Source organism: Austrofundulus limnaeus, unplaced genomic scaffold (assembly GCF_001266775.1).
Source record: "Austrofundulus limnaeus strain Quisiro unplaced genomic scaffold, Austrofundulus_limnaeus-1.0 Scaffold104, whole genome shotgun sequence".
Taxonomy (NCBI): Eukaryota; Metazoa; Chordata; class Actinopteri; order Cyprinodontiformes; family Rivulidae; genus Austrofundulus; species Austrofundulus limnaeus.
In genome coordinates, this window is record NW_013952506.1 from 594,593 (window position 1) to 608,542 (window position 13,950).

At 38.9% G+C, this 13,950-nt stretch overlaps 3 protein-coding genes across 8 annotated transcripts in view; 1 reads left to right on the top strand and 2 right to left on the bottom strand.

The window, feature by feature from the left end:
* The window catches only part of rab3il1 (RAB3A interacting protein (rabin3)-like 1), a 13,974-nt gene extending 10,808 nt beyond the window's left edge, over positions 1-3,166 (bottom strand). For 2 of the 3 annotated variants that reach the window (XM_014013631.1, XM_014013629.1), the window contains exons 1-2: positions 3,072-3,166; positions 2,571-2,862 (exon numbers count right to left, since the gene is read on the bottom strand). In XM_014013631.1, coding sequence (XP_013869085.1) covers positions 2,571-2,782 — 212 coding nt within the window. In that variant the 5' untranslated portion in view covers positions 2,783-2,862; positions 3,072-3,166. Of the gene's footprint in view, positions 1-2,570; positions 3,043-3,071 lie in introns of those variants that run through there. The other variant, XM_014013630.1, reaches the window with a different exon arrangement.
* On the top strand, positions 2,750-11,227 carry best1 (bestrophin 1). Of its 3 annotated transcripts, none has more exons than XM_014013626.1 (10): positions 2,750-2,838; positions 7,153-7,443; positions 7,860-7,954; positions 8,056-8,289; positions 8,465-8,619; positions 8,716-8,793; positions 8,895-9,047; positions 9,126-9,206; positions 9,284-9,435; positions 9,518-11,227. In XM_014013626.1, the coding sequence occupies exons 2-10, from the start codon at positions 7,292-7,294 to the stop codon at positions 10,590-10,592; spliced, it is 2,175 nt and encodes a 724-aa protein (XP_013869080.1). In that variant the 5' UTR covers positions 2,750-2,838; positions 7,153-7,291; the 3' UTR covers positions 10,593-11,227. The 3 variants fall into 3 exon arrangements, with proteins under 3 accessions (XP_013869080.1, XP_013869079.1, XP_013869081.1); XM_014013625.1 differs by lacking the exon at positions 2,750-2,838 and adding an exon at positions 3,313-3,664; XM_014013627.1 differs by lacking the exons at positions 2,750-2,838; positions 8,716-8,793; positions 8,895-9,047 and adding an exon at positions 3,313-3,664.
* The window catches only part of fth1b (ferritin, heavy polypeptide 1b), a 3,322-nt gene continuing 597 nt past the window's right edge, over positions 11,226-13,950 (bottom strand). For both annotated transcript variants that reach the window (XM_014013633.1, XM_014013634.1), the window contains exons 2-5: positions 13,585-13,688; positions 13,333-13,479; positions 12,574-12,699; positions 11,226-12,466 (exon numbers count right to left, since the gene is read on the bottom strand). In XM_014013633.1, the coding sequence (XP_013869087.1) occupies positions 12,308-12,466; positions 12,574-12,699; positions 13,333-13,479; positions 13,585-13,686 (534 nt within the window). In that variant the 5' untranslated portion in view covers positions 13,687-13,688 and the 3' untranslated portion in view covers positions 11,226-12,307. The remainder of the gene's footprint in view (positions 12,467-12,573; positions 12,700-13,332; positions 13,480-13,584; positions 13,689-13,950) is intronic.

Consider the following 13,950-nt stretch of genomic DNA (forward strand, 5'->3'; position numbering starts at 1 on the left):
TGAAATATCGCGATATTTCAGTGTATCGATATTTTCTTACACCCCTAACAAAAATCAATATTATGTTCTTTGCACTGCCTAAGGGTCACAAAACTTTTAATGCAGGGGGACCCACCATCAGTACCACATCATGGCTCATTCATAAAATAACTTGCTGACCAGGAACAACTTAAAAACAAAATATCTATAAAACATACACTTGTCTTCAKTGCATTTTATTTAGAAAATTTGTAATTTACATCAATGCCTCTTTCTTATTCTGGCAAAAATGGAAAAGTTATTTTGAAACATGTCTGTAATACAATATAGAAACTTGTGGATCACTGCTGTAACAACTATTACATTTTTAGCACTGCTCAACTACAGTCTTTAGCTCAACATRCCTCCTTTACTGCATCACTTGTTCAGTACTTCCGTTTTGGAGCACGGAGGGACCGCGGACCATGCTCTGAAACCCTTTAATTACAGTTAAAAGCTCTGACAGTGCTGGGTGCTTCTTAATTTCAACGATGCTGGAAAAGTTTCGCGCAGAAACTTATCATCGACTAAGCTAGCTCAGCTGTCAGTCACAACGTTTTACCTGTAACAACCAAGTTATGTGTGTTATCTTACCCTGACAGAGTCCAGGAAAGCAGAAAAAAACAACCTCCACCCAGTATCTGCAGCTTTCAGCCTCTCTTCACTTCTTCGTCTGCTGTCGTCGCTAAGTTAAAAGTCTCGCGCGATGTGAGCTAACATCGGCGGGTTTCAGTGAAACTAATCCCAGGTGTTTTAAATCACTGCAGAGGAATGCGGAGCTCTGACGTAGACAACAAAAACAACAGGAGGAGCGGTTCCCGAGAGAATAAAAACACAGGTTKAACTCTACAGGATCCTGCTAACACCATTCAGGGTTTATGTAGTTATGTCTAAAAAAAGACGACTTTCTCCTTCTCTTTTCTCACCGCTCTACCCTCCCGRCGTTGCCAGATACACGGTAATTATAGGATTTATACTATGGTTTTTATGGTGTACGATTGATAGTTTTTCTTAAGATTATTTTTGAAAAGCTCAAATACATATTAGCACAATAGTTTGGGCGTTTAAGTTCACCAAAAGCGTCTGTTTTGTTTACTTGAGTACCCAGCACACACAGTAGTTTGTCTCATTTAAAGMGGCTGTGCGATATTTCGTCATTTCCTAGCTGGCAACCTCTTTCCTCTTGTAAAAGTCACATGACATCTTCTCCACTCCCTGACCAAACCCATCATCCTGTCCGTGAGGGCGATAGTAAACACAACTCTCGTCTTTGAGACACATTTTACTGTTTCCAAGTATATATCCAAGTATATATCCAAGTATACCACGTTTGTCTGCATCAAACTAAAATATGTATAACAATCAATTCATAAACCTATCTTTGATTTACTGAGAGAAATTGCTTCAATAAGATTTTATGACTTTTAACCAAAAAGGTAAATTTAAAAAAGGTTTAAGCCACCAAACTCCATCATGATTAAAGAACAAAGCACAAACCATCCTAAAGAAACTCATTTCAACCAGAAAGGTTGCACTTAAAAATTACAGAGTTATCACTAAGATCTGAATGACATCACTAATATGTGTTGTGGAAGCTGACACTTAATTGTTAAAGTTCAGATCAGACCAAAAGCTAAAATTAGTAGAACAGTAGCTAAAAGCTAAAATTAGAACAAGAGCTAAACCCATAATCTAGATGAAAAAAAAAACTCAAATGAAGCAACTGTGCTAAAGCATATTTCAAAAACTACAATTTTTTTTTCAAGGATGTGAAGTTCTCTATCGTCAAATTAAATAATTCAAAGAGTTTAGAAGTCACAAAACCCCAAATCAGAGTGGTAATGTTCCGACCTGAGCTGGATGTTTTGAAGTATAAAACAGCTGAAGGTATGCTGAAGTAAAAAGAAGAAACAATAAACAGTGAGACACACAGAATGCTGACTCAGCATTCATACAAATTAATCTTGCAAGTCTAAAATTTAGAAGTTACCAAACATATTACACCTCGTATAAAAGGTAATCCATATCTTTTTGTGTTTWAGGGAAACATACTCTATTCTTGGTGACCTTTTAATAAAATTACAACAAACTAAAAACAATATCAAAGCATTGAGTAATAATGTATGATTATGAACAAAATCTTTTTGTCAGACAACCGTTCAGACATAAATTTGACTTCACTAATCTGCCAAGTCATTAGAAGCACACAGAAACTACATGATGCATTTATGATCAGTCAGTAGAGAAAACACCTTACAGTATATTTTAAGTTCATTTTTAAAAGATTTCTTGCTACTATGTTTAGACTGGTTATAAAGACATCTTTTTAATATCTTGGACAGAATTGGCATAATATACAACCATAAATCTTTATTTTATATATTATATGACTCTCTTTTTACTAAACTGATGATAGCTGAGGGCACAAAGTTTTGACACAACTTTGTGGGTAAGAAGCTAAAACATTTGAAATGTGAATTTTCTTTGCTTCCAACCTTTTTGTTTTTTAGATGCCCTAATCAGACTTTTTGCCTCTCCGATCAAACACTTACTTTCCAACAACACAGCGCTCCTTCACTGTGACCTTGCTGGTTTTGTGTCTGACCTCAGGCACCACATCAGGGGTCCCAAAGAAAACCGAGGAGGAATAAACTGCTATTCCAGATCTCCCTGCTTTGAGGACTTCATATCCCGGGCTCGATGAGGCAGAWGGCGGCGGAGATGAGGAAATGTGGACGCTGTGAATTCCCTCAAAAGCATCCATCTGTCCTTCTCAAGTGCAGAGATCCGTCAGAAGCTGCTGCAGTGAGGGCTGAGTTGGTAAATCCGGGATGACCGTCATTTCTGATAACAGACCCAGGAAAATCAGTCACATTTTACAACTTGAAAGTTACATGAGGACAAAAAAAAAAGTCTGGCTTGTTCATAGCCTGTAAGGAATTTCTTCCTTTGAGATAACAATGCAAACAGAAGAACCAAACTCATGAGTAGAACAGTTTTACACTTACAAGATTTCCTAAGAAGAAAGAAAGAAATACATAATATCAGCTTACCAGGATGGATATCAATGATTCCAAGCTGCCAGTGCACACAAATATCTACAAAACAACAAAAATTCAGCTTAAGCTTTGTACTTTAGCTCTGTGCACACTTCACTCTGCTGTGGGTCTCAAACAGGAAGAGTTAATCACCAACACCTTCTGACCAGTAACAATTCTGCTGTGCACATTTTTTCCAGTGGAGGGGGGTCTCACACACAATATCACTTGAACAACACCGCCAGAAAAACAAACTAAAATACGTGAAATTTGCTGCAGTTCAGAGGTTCAGAGGTTGTTTGTTGGATACAGTAAAATGTCTTTGGACATGTGTGAAAGTCACTCCTGAGCCCTCAGCATTCACACCTTCAACCTGCCCRTTTGTGGCAGCTCTCTGCAGGGCTGGGATTTGCTCAGATTATCAGGACCTGGACTCACAATGCAGCTTTGTTGTACAAAACAGATTATCACATCAAGTGACCGGAGGTGTAAGAGACCCACTTTCTCTGTGTTTGGTTCCTATTGATCTGTCCCCAGAAAGTTTTTTTCCCCGCGTCACACACATCTCGAACACCAGATCTGAAAGTCAAGGATTCTTATTTTCTGTGGTAAGTGACTGAATTTGACCTGATTTAAATGTATTTTTTTCTTTTATAGCTTATTAGAGCGCACTTCAGACTGCATATTTAATAATCAAAATTGGAGAAAGTTTTAATTAAAATGCATTGGAAAACAATTGAGTGAGTCCAAACTTGGGGATAATAGCACTCAGTTGACCTAAAAGGCTGACTCTAGAGTTATGATGAGAGTTAGAAGGAAAGGTCAGATTTTCCCAGTTCTAACTTCTCTTCGTTCACTCTATAGGGTGTCAAACCACACAAGGGAGCCAAAATTCAAAACTTGGTCCAAGCCTATGGGTCAATTTCTGTCATATCTATTTAAAAAAATGTTACGTATCAAATTATTCTTATAGAAATACAAATTATGTTTTCCAAAATATAAAGTGTTTAGAACATACATATCTTAATCGATAAAGAAAAAAGATTAAATTTAGAAAGACTCATCATTAGCATTCATTTTTGATGTCTTATAACTTTTTAATTTATTATATCTAAAAGGTACATTTGATCAAAATTCAATAAATAAAAAACTGTCACTAAGATCCAATCATTTGACTTTAAAATAAGATAAGAACAATTTAAAGGATCCTTAAAGTTGATTGTTTGTGGCTCTTTTCACACCAGAATCAAATATTACTAAAAGAATTCACACAGTTTTCTTGGCTTGAACATTGGCCAGCTGTCATGAGAAGAATGTAACAAAAAGAGAATACATGAAGCTTTTTCACATTGAAAGTATTACTTTTGGGGAAGGATAAAATGTTAACAGGGGCCAAATTTGGCCTGTGGGCCATGGGTTTGACACGTGTACCTATAGGTTTATTATCAATTTAAACATTTTACTAACATACAAAACTGTCAACAGCCAAGCTTCATCTTATACTAAAGTTATAGATCTTGATGTGGGAGCACTTTGTGGTGAGACTCCAGGTTTACTCCTGGTTCCTGGAGCTTCTAAAAGTAGAGTGGGAGGCAGAGCTTTCAGTTATCTGGCTCCTCTCTTATGGGACCAACTTCGGTTCGTGAGGCTGACACACTGTCTACCTTAAAGACCAGACTTTGGACTTTACTTTTTGATAAACCCTAGAGCAGGGGTTTGCAACCTTTACATTCCAAAGAGCCCTTTCTGCTCCTTGGCTCGCTAATAAAATGTGCCCAGAGCCGCAAAATAAGCTACAACTGTGATTATCAACTGGTGGTCTGTGGGCCTTTTCAAGGCCTTTTTGTGAACCTTCATGGCCAGTGGAAGTGACATAAACCTAAAAAATATATTGTGAATTTTATTATGTATTATTATTTTTACACTTCAAGACTGAAAAATAAAAACATATTCATGCACAAGAACAATACTGACTATAGTTTATACAGAATTTCATAAAAACCAGTACAGCTGAACTAGTCAAACATTTTTTCCTATTTCTTATTATGTAGTCCTAAAAGTGTGTAAAGATAACCCTGATGGATCTGAGAGAAATATTATAGAAAGAAGTTGGATTATTTAGGTAGAAAACAGGCTAGCATGAGCTAACATATTTTACGTTTTGTATTAGTATTTTTGTATTAGTAGTATTGATAACATATTTGCATAAAATTTATTAGTGTTGTGAGTATAAAAACAAAAAAAATCTGTTATGTTTGGTCACATTTTCAAAGAGCCACTGCAGAGGGACCAAAGAGCCACATGTGGCCCCAGAGCCGCAGATTGCAGACCCCTGCCCTAGAGTTAGGGATGACCTGCAGAATTTCTTTATTATACTGATTTAGGACAAACTGGCCACATTTCATGCTGTTGTCCTTACTCTCTTCACTCTCTGTGTTAGTTACTATTGTGATTCGTTTCCCATCCAAGTCATCTCAAATTTGGCAAGCTTCTCCTCCTGCATACTTTGTCCTAGAGCTGCCATTGTAATTTATATCTGTAAAGCCCCAGTGCCAAATAATGGCTATGCCTTTTGATCCCTGTAAAACTTATAGTTTTTGAAATATTAATGTTTAATAAATTATAATGGCAGTCAATGGAGCCTTGTATTGGTCCAATGCTGCCCCCTGCTGCAACTACACAATATGGTACTGCACCATAGTTTCATAATATTTAAACTCAGTACTTCAGTGATTACAATATTAATATGATTGTATTTTAATGTTTTACTGTAATACTGTCTTTATGTTGTCCTATTGCTGTAATATATAGCACTTAAGTGTCAATAATTACATTGGCAAGGTAAACTTTTTCTGTATACATACAATCCAATCCCTGGGATAGTCCTCTGCCACATCTCCTATAGTCTCATGATGAGCACTGTGGGCTTTCATGCAGGAGATCAGGGTTCAAATCCAGCTTCTGCAATTTTTAAAAAAATCTCTTCAAACTTCAAATTGTCACACAATTACCTTAATTACAAACACCTGCTGATGTGACAGSMACAAGYTGGTATAGAAAACACATTTGAACTTGGTCAAAGTTCATTCTGAAAGTCCAATGCTCCTGCCTACATTGTCCTACAGCTGCTATTGTAGTTTCTATCTGTAAAGGTCATGTGCCAAATGATTGCTATGCCTTTTGGTACCTGTACAACTTGTAGTTTTTGAAATATTAATGTTTAAACTTTATTCCAAATTCATATAATGGGAGTCAATCGGGCCTTGTAATGGTTCAATACTGCCCCATGCTGTACTCAACTTGGTACTGCTCCATACTTTAATAATATGTAATCTCAAATTTTCAGTGTTTACAATACTAATATGATTGTATTTTGATGTTTTACTATAATATTGTCTTAATACTGCTCTATTGTTTTAACATTATGCAATTTAGTGTCRATAATTGTATTGGCAATGTGGCTACTTTCTGCACACATACAAACCAACCCCTGCTACCACTTTCTGCCACAGCTCTATTGGTCTAATGGTCTATGTCATGGACTTTCATGTGGGAGATCGGGGTTCAAAACCCAGCTGATGCAATTTTWAAAAAAATCTCCTCYAACTTCATATTGTCACACAATTACCTTAATTACAAACACCTGCTGACGTGACAGGCACAAGCTGGTATAGAAAACACATTTGAAATTGGTCAAAGTTCCTTCTGTAAGTCCAACGCTGCTGCAATGACATGCTACATGGCAATGCACACTTGTTTTTACATCGTAAAAACCCATGTCTAGTTAGGACTGTCATTAACCCTGTGCCTCCCTCTGGTTTCCTTCTCATAAAAACTCCTCTTGGACCAGTCCTGTGTTTGAGACCAAGTGAAGATTTGACACAGTCTCCTTAGATACATTAAGTTTAATAACTGGCAGTTCATACGGTAGTCCATGTGACAATATTGTATTTTAGCAGGAATGATTGACTATAATTGGATTTGAGTTTGAATATTAATTGGATTCATGATTTGGACTTTTGTTATTAACTGAACTGAACTGAATGATGACTAATTCACTAACACAGACATCTACCTCTCTGACTTACTGTTGTAGAACTGTGACCAGGTTGGCTTTATGAGTTCCAGGCCAGTCGCTGAAATTCAGCACAGAGGAAACCCGAAAGACAGAAACACGCTGGTTTGCTTCATGCTAGGCCACAAACAGCCTGCAGGTCGGCCAAGAAGAAGCTGCGATGACAGTGACGTACTCCCGCAGAGTGGCTGACGCAGGTTTGGGGACCTTCTTTCACCTTCTTCTGCGATGGAAGGGCAGCATCTACAAACTGCTCTACAGAGAGCTCATCATCTTCACTCTGCTCTACTACTTCCTCAGTGCTGTCTATAGGTAAGCACTCTTTGAGCTCCAGTTCAATTTATAATGCAGCTGTAGAGAAAAATGTGAATTATCCATAATATATCCATTAAAACATTTTGTTTCACAGGGCCTTAAGATACCTTTCCCCTTCCAGGAAGTCCTGGTTGCAGTGTTCAATTAACACAACGGAGGTGTTTACATTCCTTTTACAAAATCCCTGACATTGATTAGGAGGATTCGATAATAAAATTGTGGATAAGTCCTACTTGTGGTCCCTTCAATAATTTTGGGGTCTTGCAGCATAAAAAAAGGTTTTGACAAAATTAGTAATAGTAAAGGGGTTATGAACCACAGATGGAAAACAGAACATTTCTTATCTAAATAACAGCCTTTTTTGTCACAAATCTCAGCTCATTTGAATTGAACATTTAATTTTTTCTCACCAGACTTGTATTAAACAGTGACCAAAAAAGGTTATTTGAGAAGCTGTCGATATATTGCGACCGCTACGCAGAGCTGATTCCTGTCTCGTTTGTGCTAGGTGAGTCTGTTTTCCTGCTTCAAAGCATGAAACCTAACAGGCTGAGCTTTTGTGTTGTTGAAAATCACCATTCAAATTGGTCGACATTTGTTTTCACCCAGGTTTTTATGTGACCCTGGTTGTGTCTCGTTGGTGGGGCCAGTTTGAGAACATACCCTGGCCGGACCGTTTGGCGGCATTGGTAGCAGGTCACGTTCGTGGAACAGACGAGGCTGCAAGGCTGACCAGAAGGACTCTGATGCGCTATGTCAACCTCTCTGGTGTGCTCATCTACCGCTCTGTGAGCACAGCCGTCTACAAGAGGTTTCCTACCATGGAGCACCTGGTTCAGGCAGGTAGGCTGTGGTGATGAGACCAAATTTAGTAACTCCTAGTAGTTTATTACAGGCTGCATCTAAAAGTCTTGAGACCCATGACAGAGATTCAGACTGTGTCCATATTATAACTATGGCTACATAAACATAATGACTCATGGCTGCTTCTTCACCACAACGTGTTTATTTCTGTCAGGTTTGATGACCTCAGAGGAGCTAAGGCATCTGGAGGATCTTCCCTCCTCTCATAATAAATTCTGGGTGCCCTGCATGTGGTTTGTCAACCTGGCTCTGAGAGCTCGATCTGAAGGTCGCATCAACAACGACGTGGCACTCACAGCCATTCTTACTGTAGGTGTTTAATCTGCTTCTCTCTGCAGGACAGATGGGTTTAAACTTGGCTAATAAATGTTTTTCGATTGCTTGAACCTGTCTTTCATTGTTCAGGAGTTGAACAGTCTACGAGCAAAGTGTATGAAACTATACGGTTATGACTGGATCAGCCTGCCGCTCGTCTATACTCAGGTTCTCCGCCAGTTTGTTCCCTGAAATTTGAAATACTATAGAAACTTTGACACTAGTTTCTTGAAATGGTGAACTCAACAAAAAAAAATCATTTTACTCAGGTGATAACAGTTGCGGTCTACAGCTTCTTCCTGGCTTGTCTGATTGGTCGTCAGTTCTTGGATCCAGCTCAGGGGTATCCTGGTCATGATGTTGATTTCTACCTGCCAGTTTTCACACTGCTGCAGTTCTTCTTCTATGTTGGTTGGCTAAAGGCGAGGCACAGTGGATAGACTCATCAATCTTTTGTCATTTTTGGGAATTTATAAACATTTTGGTTTTTATCATTTCAGGTGGCTGAGCAACTTATAAACCCTTTTGGTGAGGATGACGACGACTTTGAAACCAATTGGCTTGTTGATCGCAACTTGCAGGTGTGTGATCTGCACCAAACTATGGGCCATTTTCATTTTGTTTATAGATACTTGACTTCTATTGGGTTTTATTGTAGGTGTCTTTGCTGTCTGTGGATGAAATGTATGACAGCCTGCCACTGGTTGAGAAGGACATGTACTGGAATGAGTCGGAACCAGAGCCTCCCTACACTCCTGCCAGCGCTGAACACCGTAAACCATCCTTCATGGGCTCAGCACTTGATATCAGGTGAACTGATGCTTTGCTTTTTCAGGAGCACCAAATATTGTATACTTGGCACATGGATAACCATCTTCTTGATGTTCCCCAGCATTCCCAAAGAGGAGATGGAGTTCCAGTCCAATCTGGAGCAGATCAAAGAACACGAAGAAGCCAACTATTCCACCCCACTGCTTGGAGGGTTGGGTCGTCTCTTAGGTGTCCAATCCCCTCACTTTTCTCGCTCGTCCAGGGTCTCTTTGCTGCGGCGGCGCCCTGGAGCCCCATTAAGCCGCTTTCCTCTTTACTTGCATTCAGAAGCACCACCAACTCAAAGTCAAACTCGCCAGCCTTTGAGTCAGGAGCAAGATCCAGACTATGCYTTCTCTACAATGCCCTTGTATGAGAGGCCAGGATTTTACAGTTGCCCACAAACGCCCATTCACAGCATGCCCCCTGCGCTACCTCGCCCTCGAAACCCCCGGCGAACCCAGTGGGATTGGGATCGCAGCTGCAGCTCCATGGCCCCTCAAATGGTGGGCTCTCAGTTGTTGCCCCCTGATACACCGAACAACCTTCCACCTCCACCATCTTCCGCATTACCCTGGGTGAGTGGGAATGGCGAGACGCAGAGTGGGCCAGCATTCTCCTTCCCCGACCCTCCGCCACAACTCTGTCCAATATCCAAACTCAGACCAGGACACGGCCTCCTGTCTCGGCGCCCTCCTCACCCCCACCTAACTTTGGAAGCCACCCCTTCAGCTGACAGTCAGCCCGGACCCCTGAGTGCTCAGGCTAACGGAAGCGGAGGTGAAAGAGTGTTCTCATTTACTTCCCCCTCTCACACGGTGGTACCAAACCTCAGTAATCCCAACAGCAGCTCCAGCAGCATTAATGCAACAAGCACCAACAGTGCTTGCACAACAGGAAGTCTCTGTAATGGAATAAACCACAGTAATTTCAGTAACCATGGGAACTTTAGCTCAAATACAAGATCGAGCAATGGGGGAACAAATGGTGGGCTGAGCASCAACACAAACACAATTTCCACTACGTCACAGATGCAGCAAGAAACCAATCAGGAGAATTCATCCAATGATTCAGGGATCTCAATGGTTGAAGGGAACCTGCTGGATGTTCTGGTGGATGGTGGGGTGAAGAACTCTGCAGAAAGACAGCAGGACTGAGAAAAAAGGGTCTGACTGTAGAAGATGTATTTGAAGAGGGTCCGTCCAGCTTCTGCTTGTGGCCCGTTGGCTTGAAAAATTACATTTAAAGACTTGAATTTGACACTTTGAGATATGTATTCATCTTTTCTTTCTTTTGGAGCAAGAAGTGACAATTTTTGGACAAAAAAGTAGATCTAGAGTACCTTTTTTAACTTGTCTGCAGAAAAACTAATTTCAGATTTAATATCTAGTTATGAAATTATTTTTCAAATAGTCACCTGTAAACTAATCAGTGACATAATTATATAAAATAACTCACAAATGACACGTGATTTTGCAATATCTTCACCCAGATAATCTGTTGGAACAAGTCTTTCCACCTGGAATTAAACGTCAATAATTTCAACTTTTCCGTTAATCTTTTTCAGGATGAACTCTCACTGAACTGACCTACTTCTTGAGCAAAATCCACTCCATGAGCTTTAATTGGCATTATATGAAAAGATTTTAAGTTTCCTCTTAAAGTGAATGACAAGAAAACAAACCGGATCTCACTCTTCATTTTTAAATTTGTGCATTATTGAATTAATATTAAATGGCACATTGTGCATCATTTGTCATTGCTTTTCTAATAAAACACTGAAAAACATGTGCACACTATTGCTTTATTTTCTCATAGCATACAGTGTATACATTTTGATTCAATCAAAATTACAAATATTAATAAAGCATCTACAGGAAAAACGATCAATTATCAAAAAAATTACAACAAAATAAAACCTCATTTAAATGTCATATTTCAATGATTCTTTTTACCAATGTGTCTTTATTAATTGCTTTATTTCATGTGAATATAAGGTACAAAACTTAAAAAAAATGTAAAGGATGCTGAAGTTTAGCTTAAACTAAATAAATAGCTAAATAAATAAATACTCAACTTTATTTAGAAGTAAAATGTGWACAAGTTGGACTCTTCCTTGGAGATGGGGTGAAAAGTTTAGCTATTTTGGAGAASCTTTTAGTAGAGYCGCTGCTCCTCCACGTTGATGAGCCTGTTGAGGTGACTGAGATATCTGTAAGGAAGTCCCTTGTATGCCTCCCTCGGGCAGATCTAACTGGGAGAAGACACGATGGAAGGACCACGACTATTGGCTGGTTTGGAAACATTTTGGAATCCTTTCCAGAAGAGAGAGATGTCTGGTCACACCTGCTCAAACTACTGCCACACAACCCGACTTCAGAACAAGCGGCAGATGAAGGAGGGATGGATGGATAGATATAAAATAAATGACAAAAAAAGCAAAAACAAAAGAGTGTGGTGTCTTTGGCTGTGTTTCTATTTTTTGTTGGCTTATAATTCATGTAATCGTTTTATCTATGGCTATAATGTGAACAGAATTTTGCACTYAAATAAACCATACTGGATTAACAAATACATTTTTCCTTGTAAAGTAAAAACCAGAAATGTGAAACTCTTTGAACGTTTTTTGTGGCATTGTCCCGTGTCCTCAAACTTGATCCTTAAAGAGCAGCACATATTTACCTAACCCCTGACTGAGTTTACCCTACCAATATCAGTAAAATACAGATAAAATTTGCAAACACAACAGCTGTAATGTCAGTTAAAGAGTTCTAAATACATTTTTTTGTGGGGGAGACAATTTTGCAAATGAAGCAACACTATTTATATGCATTCAAGTGTTGCAGAAGCAGCAGATCTGCTGCAGCTCAGTTTAACTGCTCTCCGGGCCCATGGTGTGTTTGTCAAACAGGTACTCGGCCATGCCATTCTGAGGCGCTCCCAAACGGCGCAGGTTTGAGATCCAGTCTGCCAGCTGCTTGATGGATTTCACCTGCTCATCCAGGAAATGTGTGTCGATGAAGTCACACATCTGTATTGGGGTGGCAAAAAAAGAAAGAAAAGAAAAATGTATAGCATTACAGGCTGAGGTCAAAATAAAAAATATTGTACTATATGTTCTTCTAGTGTTCTTCTTACATGAGGATCGTTGTGATCAGCTGCCAGTTTCTGCAGGTCCAGCAGGGACTGGTTTACACTTTTCTCCAGCTGTAAGGCACACTCCAAAGCCTCCAGGCTGCTCCCCCACTCATCTCGATCAGGTTTCTGGCATAAAATGTTTTTCATTTGAAAGAATAAAAACAAAGGCTTTGTGTTCCTCCGAAATACAGTGGTACTTTGTCTTATGAGTGTTCTAACTAACCTGTTTTTTGAGATATGAGCTTTATCTCTGACGATTCGTTTTGCTTTGAGTTGACAGCTAAAATTCAASTCATCTAATCATCAAGGTTACTTAATAAACTAGTTGGTTTTGGTGTTTTTATACAATATTTGTTATTTATAAGTATATTTATCTTATTTAAAAACGTAACAAAATAGCGCAGTGTTTAGGTGGGGGCCAGAACAGATTAATGGCATTTCAATTCATTTCTATGGGTAAAACTCATTTGACAAACGAGTAATTTGAGTTATAAGCTCCATTASAGAATGAATTAAACTCATTAGTCAAGGCATCACAGTATATATTTAATGACTAAGAAATGRCCAAACTGTGGCCATTTCAGTCAAACCTTGAAAATAATGGTATGTGCTAATGTATGAGATACTGTACGATATGACGCTTAAAGTATGTGCTTAAAGTTTGTTTACTGGTTCATGAGATACTTTGGTAATGCACAAACACATGGGRAAAAAACTTTACAGTCCACCTTCAMCWTTTCGTGGTGGGCAGTAACAAACCTTGATGTCCTGGAGAAAGATCCTGCCTCCACGTTTGTTCTGCAGACTCATCAGCTTCTCTGCATGCTCACGCTCCTCTTTGGACTGTGCATTAAAGAACTTGGCAAAATTCGGCAGGCTTTTATCATCCCTGTCGAAATAGTAGGCCTAAAATAAAAAAAAGTAGAAACAAATTATAAACATATTTACTGTCTTTTGAAATGATACACGACTACGATAACAAAACAGCGCTCATGTCAAAGCATCTCTCACCATAGAAAGATAAACATAAGAGGCGTACAGCTCCAGGTTTATCTGTCTGTTCACTGCAGCCTCACAGTCTTGGTGGAAGTTTTGTCGAATTTGTGAACTCATTTCTGTAAAAGAAAACAACAACAACAATAATAATAATAATAATAATAATAAGTTACAGTAAGTGGGTAAATGTCATACTTTACTGCAGGAAATATTATGTCACATTTGGCACAACAAAAGTACAGGATCATTTTCATATTATATTGAGTGAGTATGCTTATCAGTATCTGTGACGCGCCCACAGTAATCTTGCAAGGACAGAGTATTCTGTTACATCTCACTTTAACTGCCACACATGCACATCATGACTAAGCAATATATATA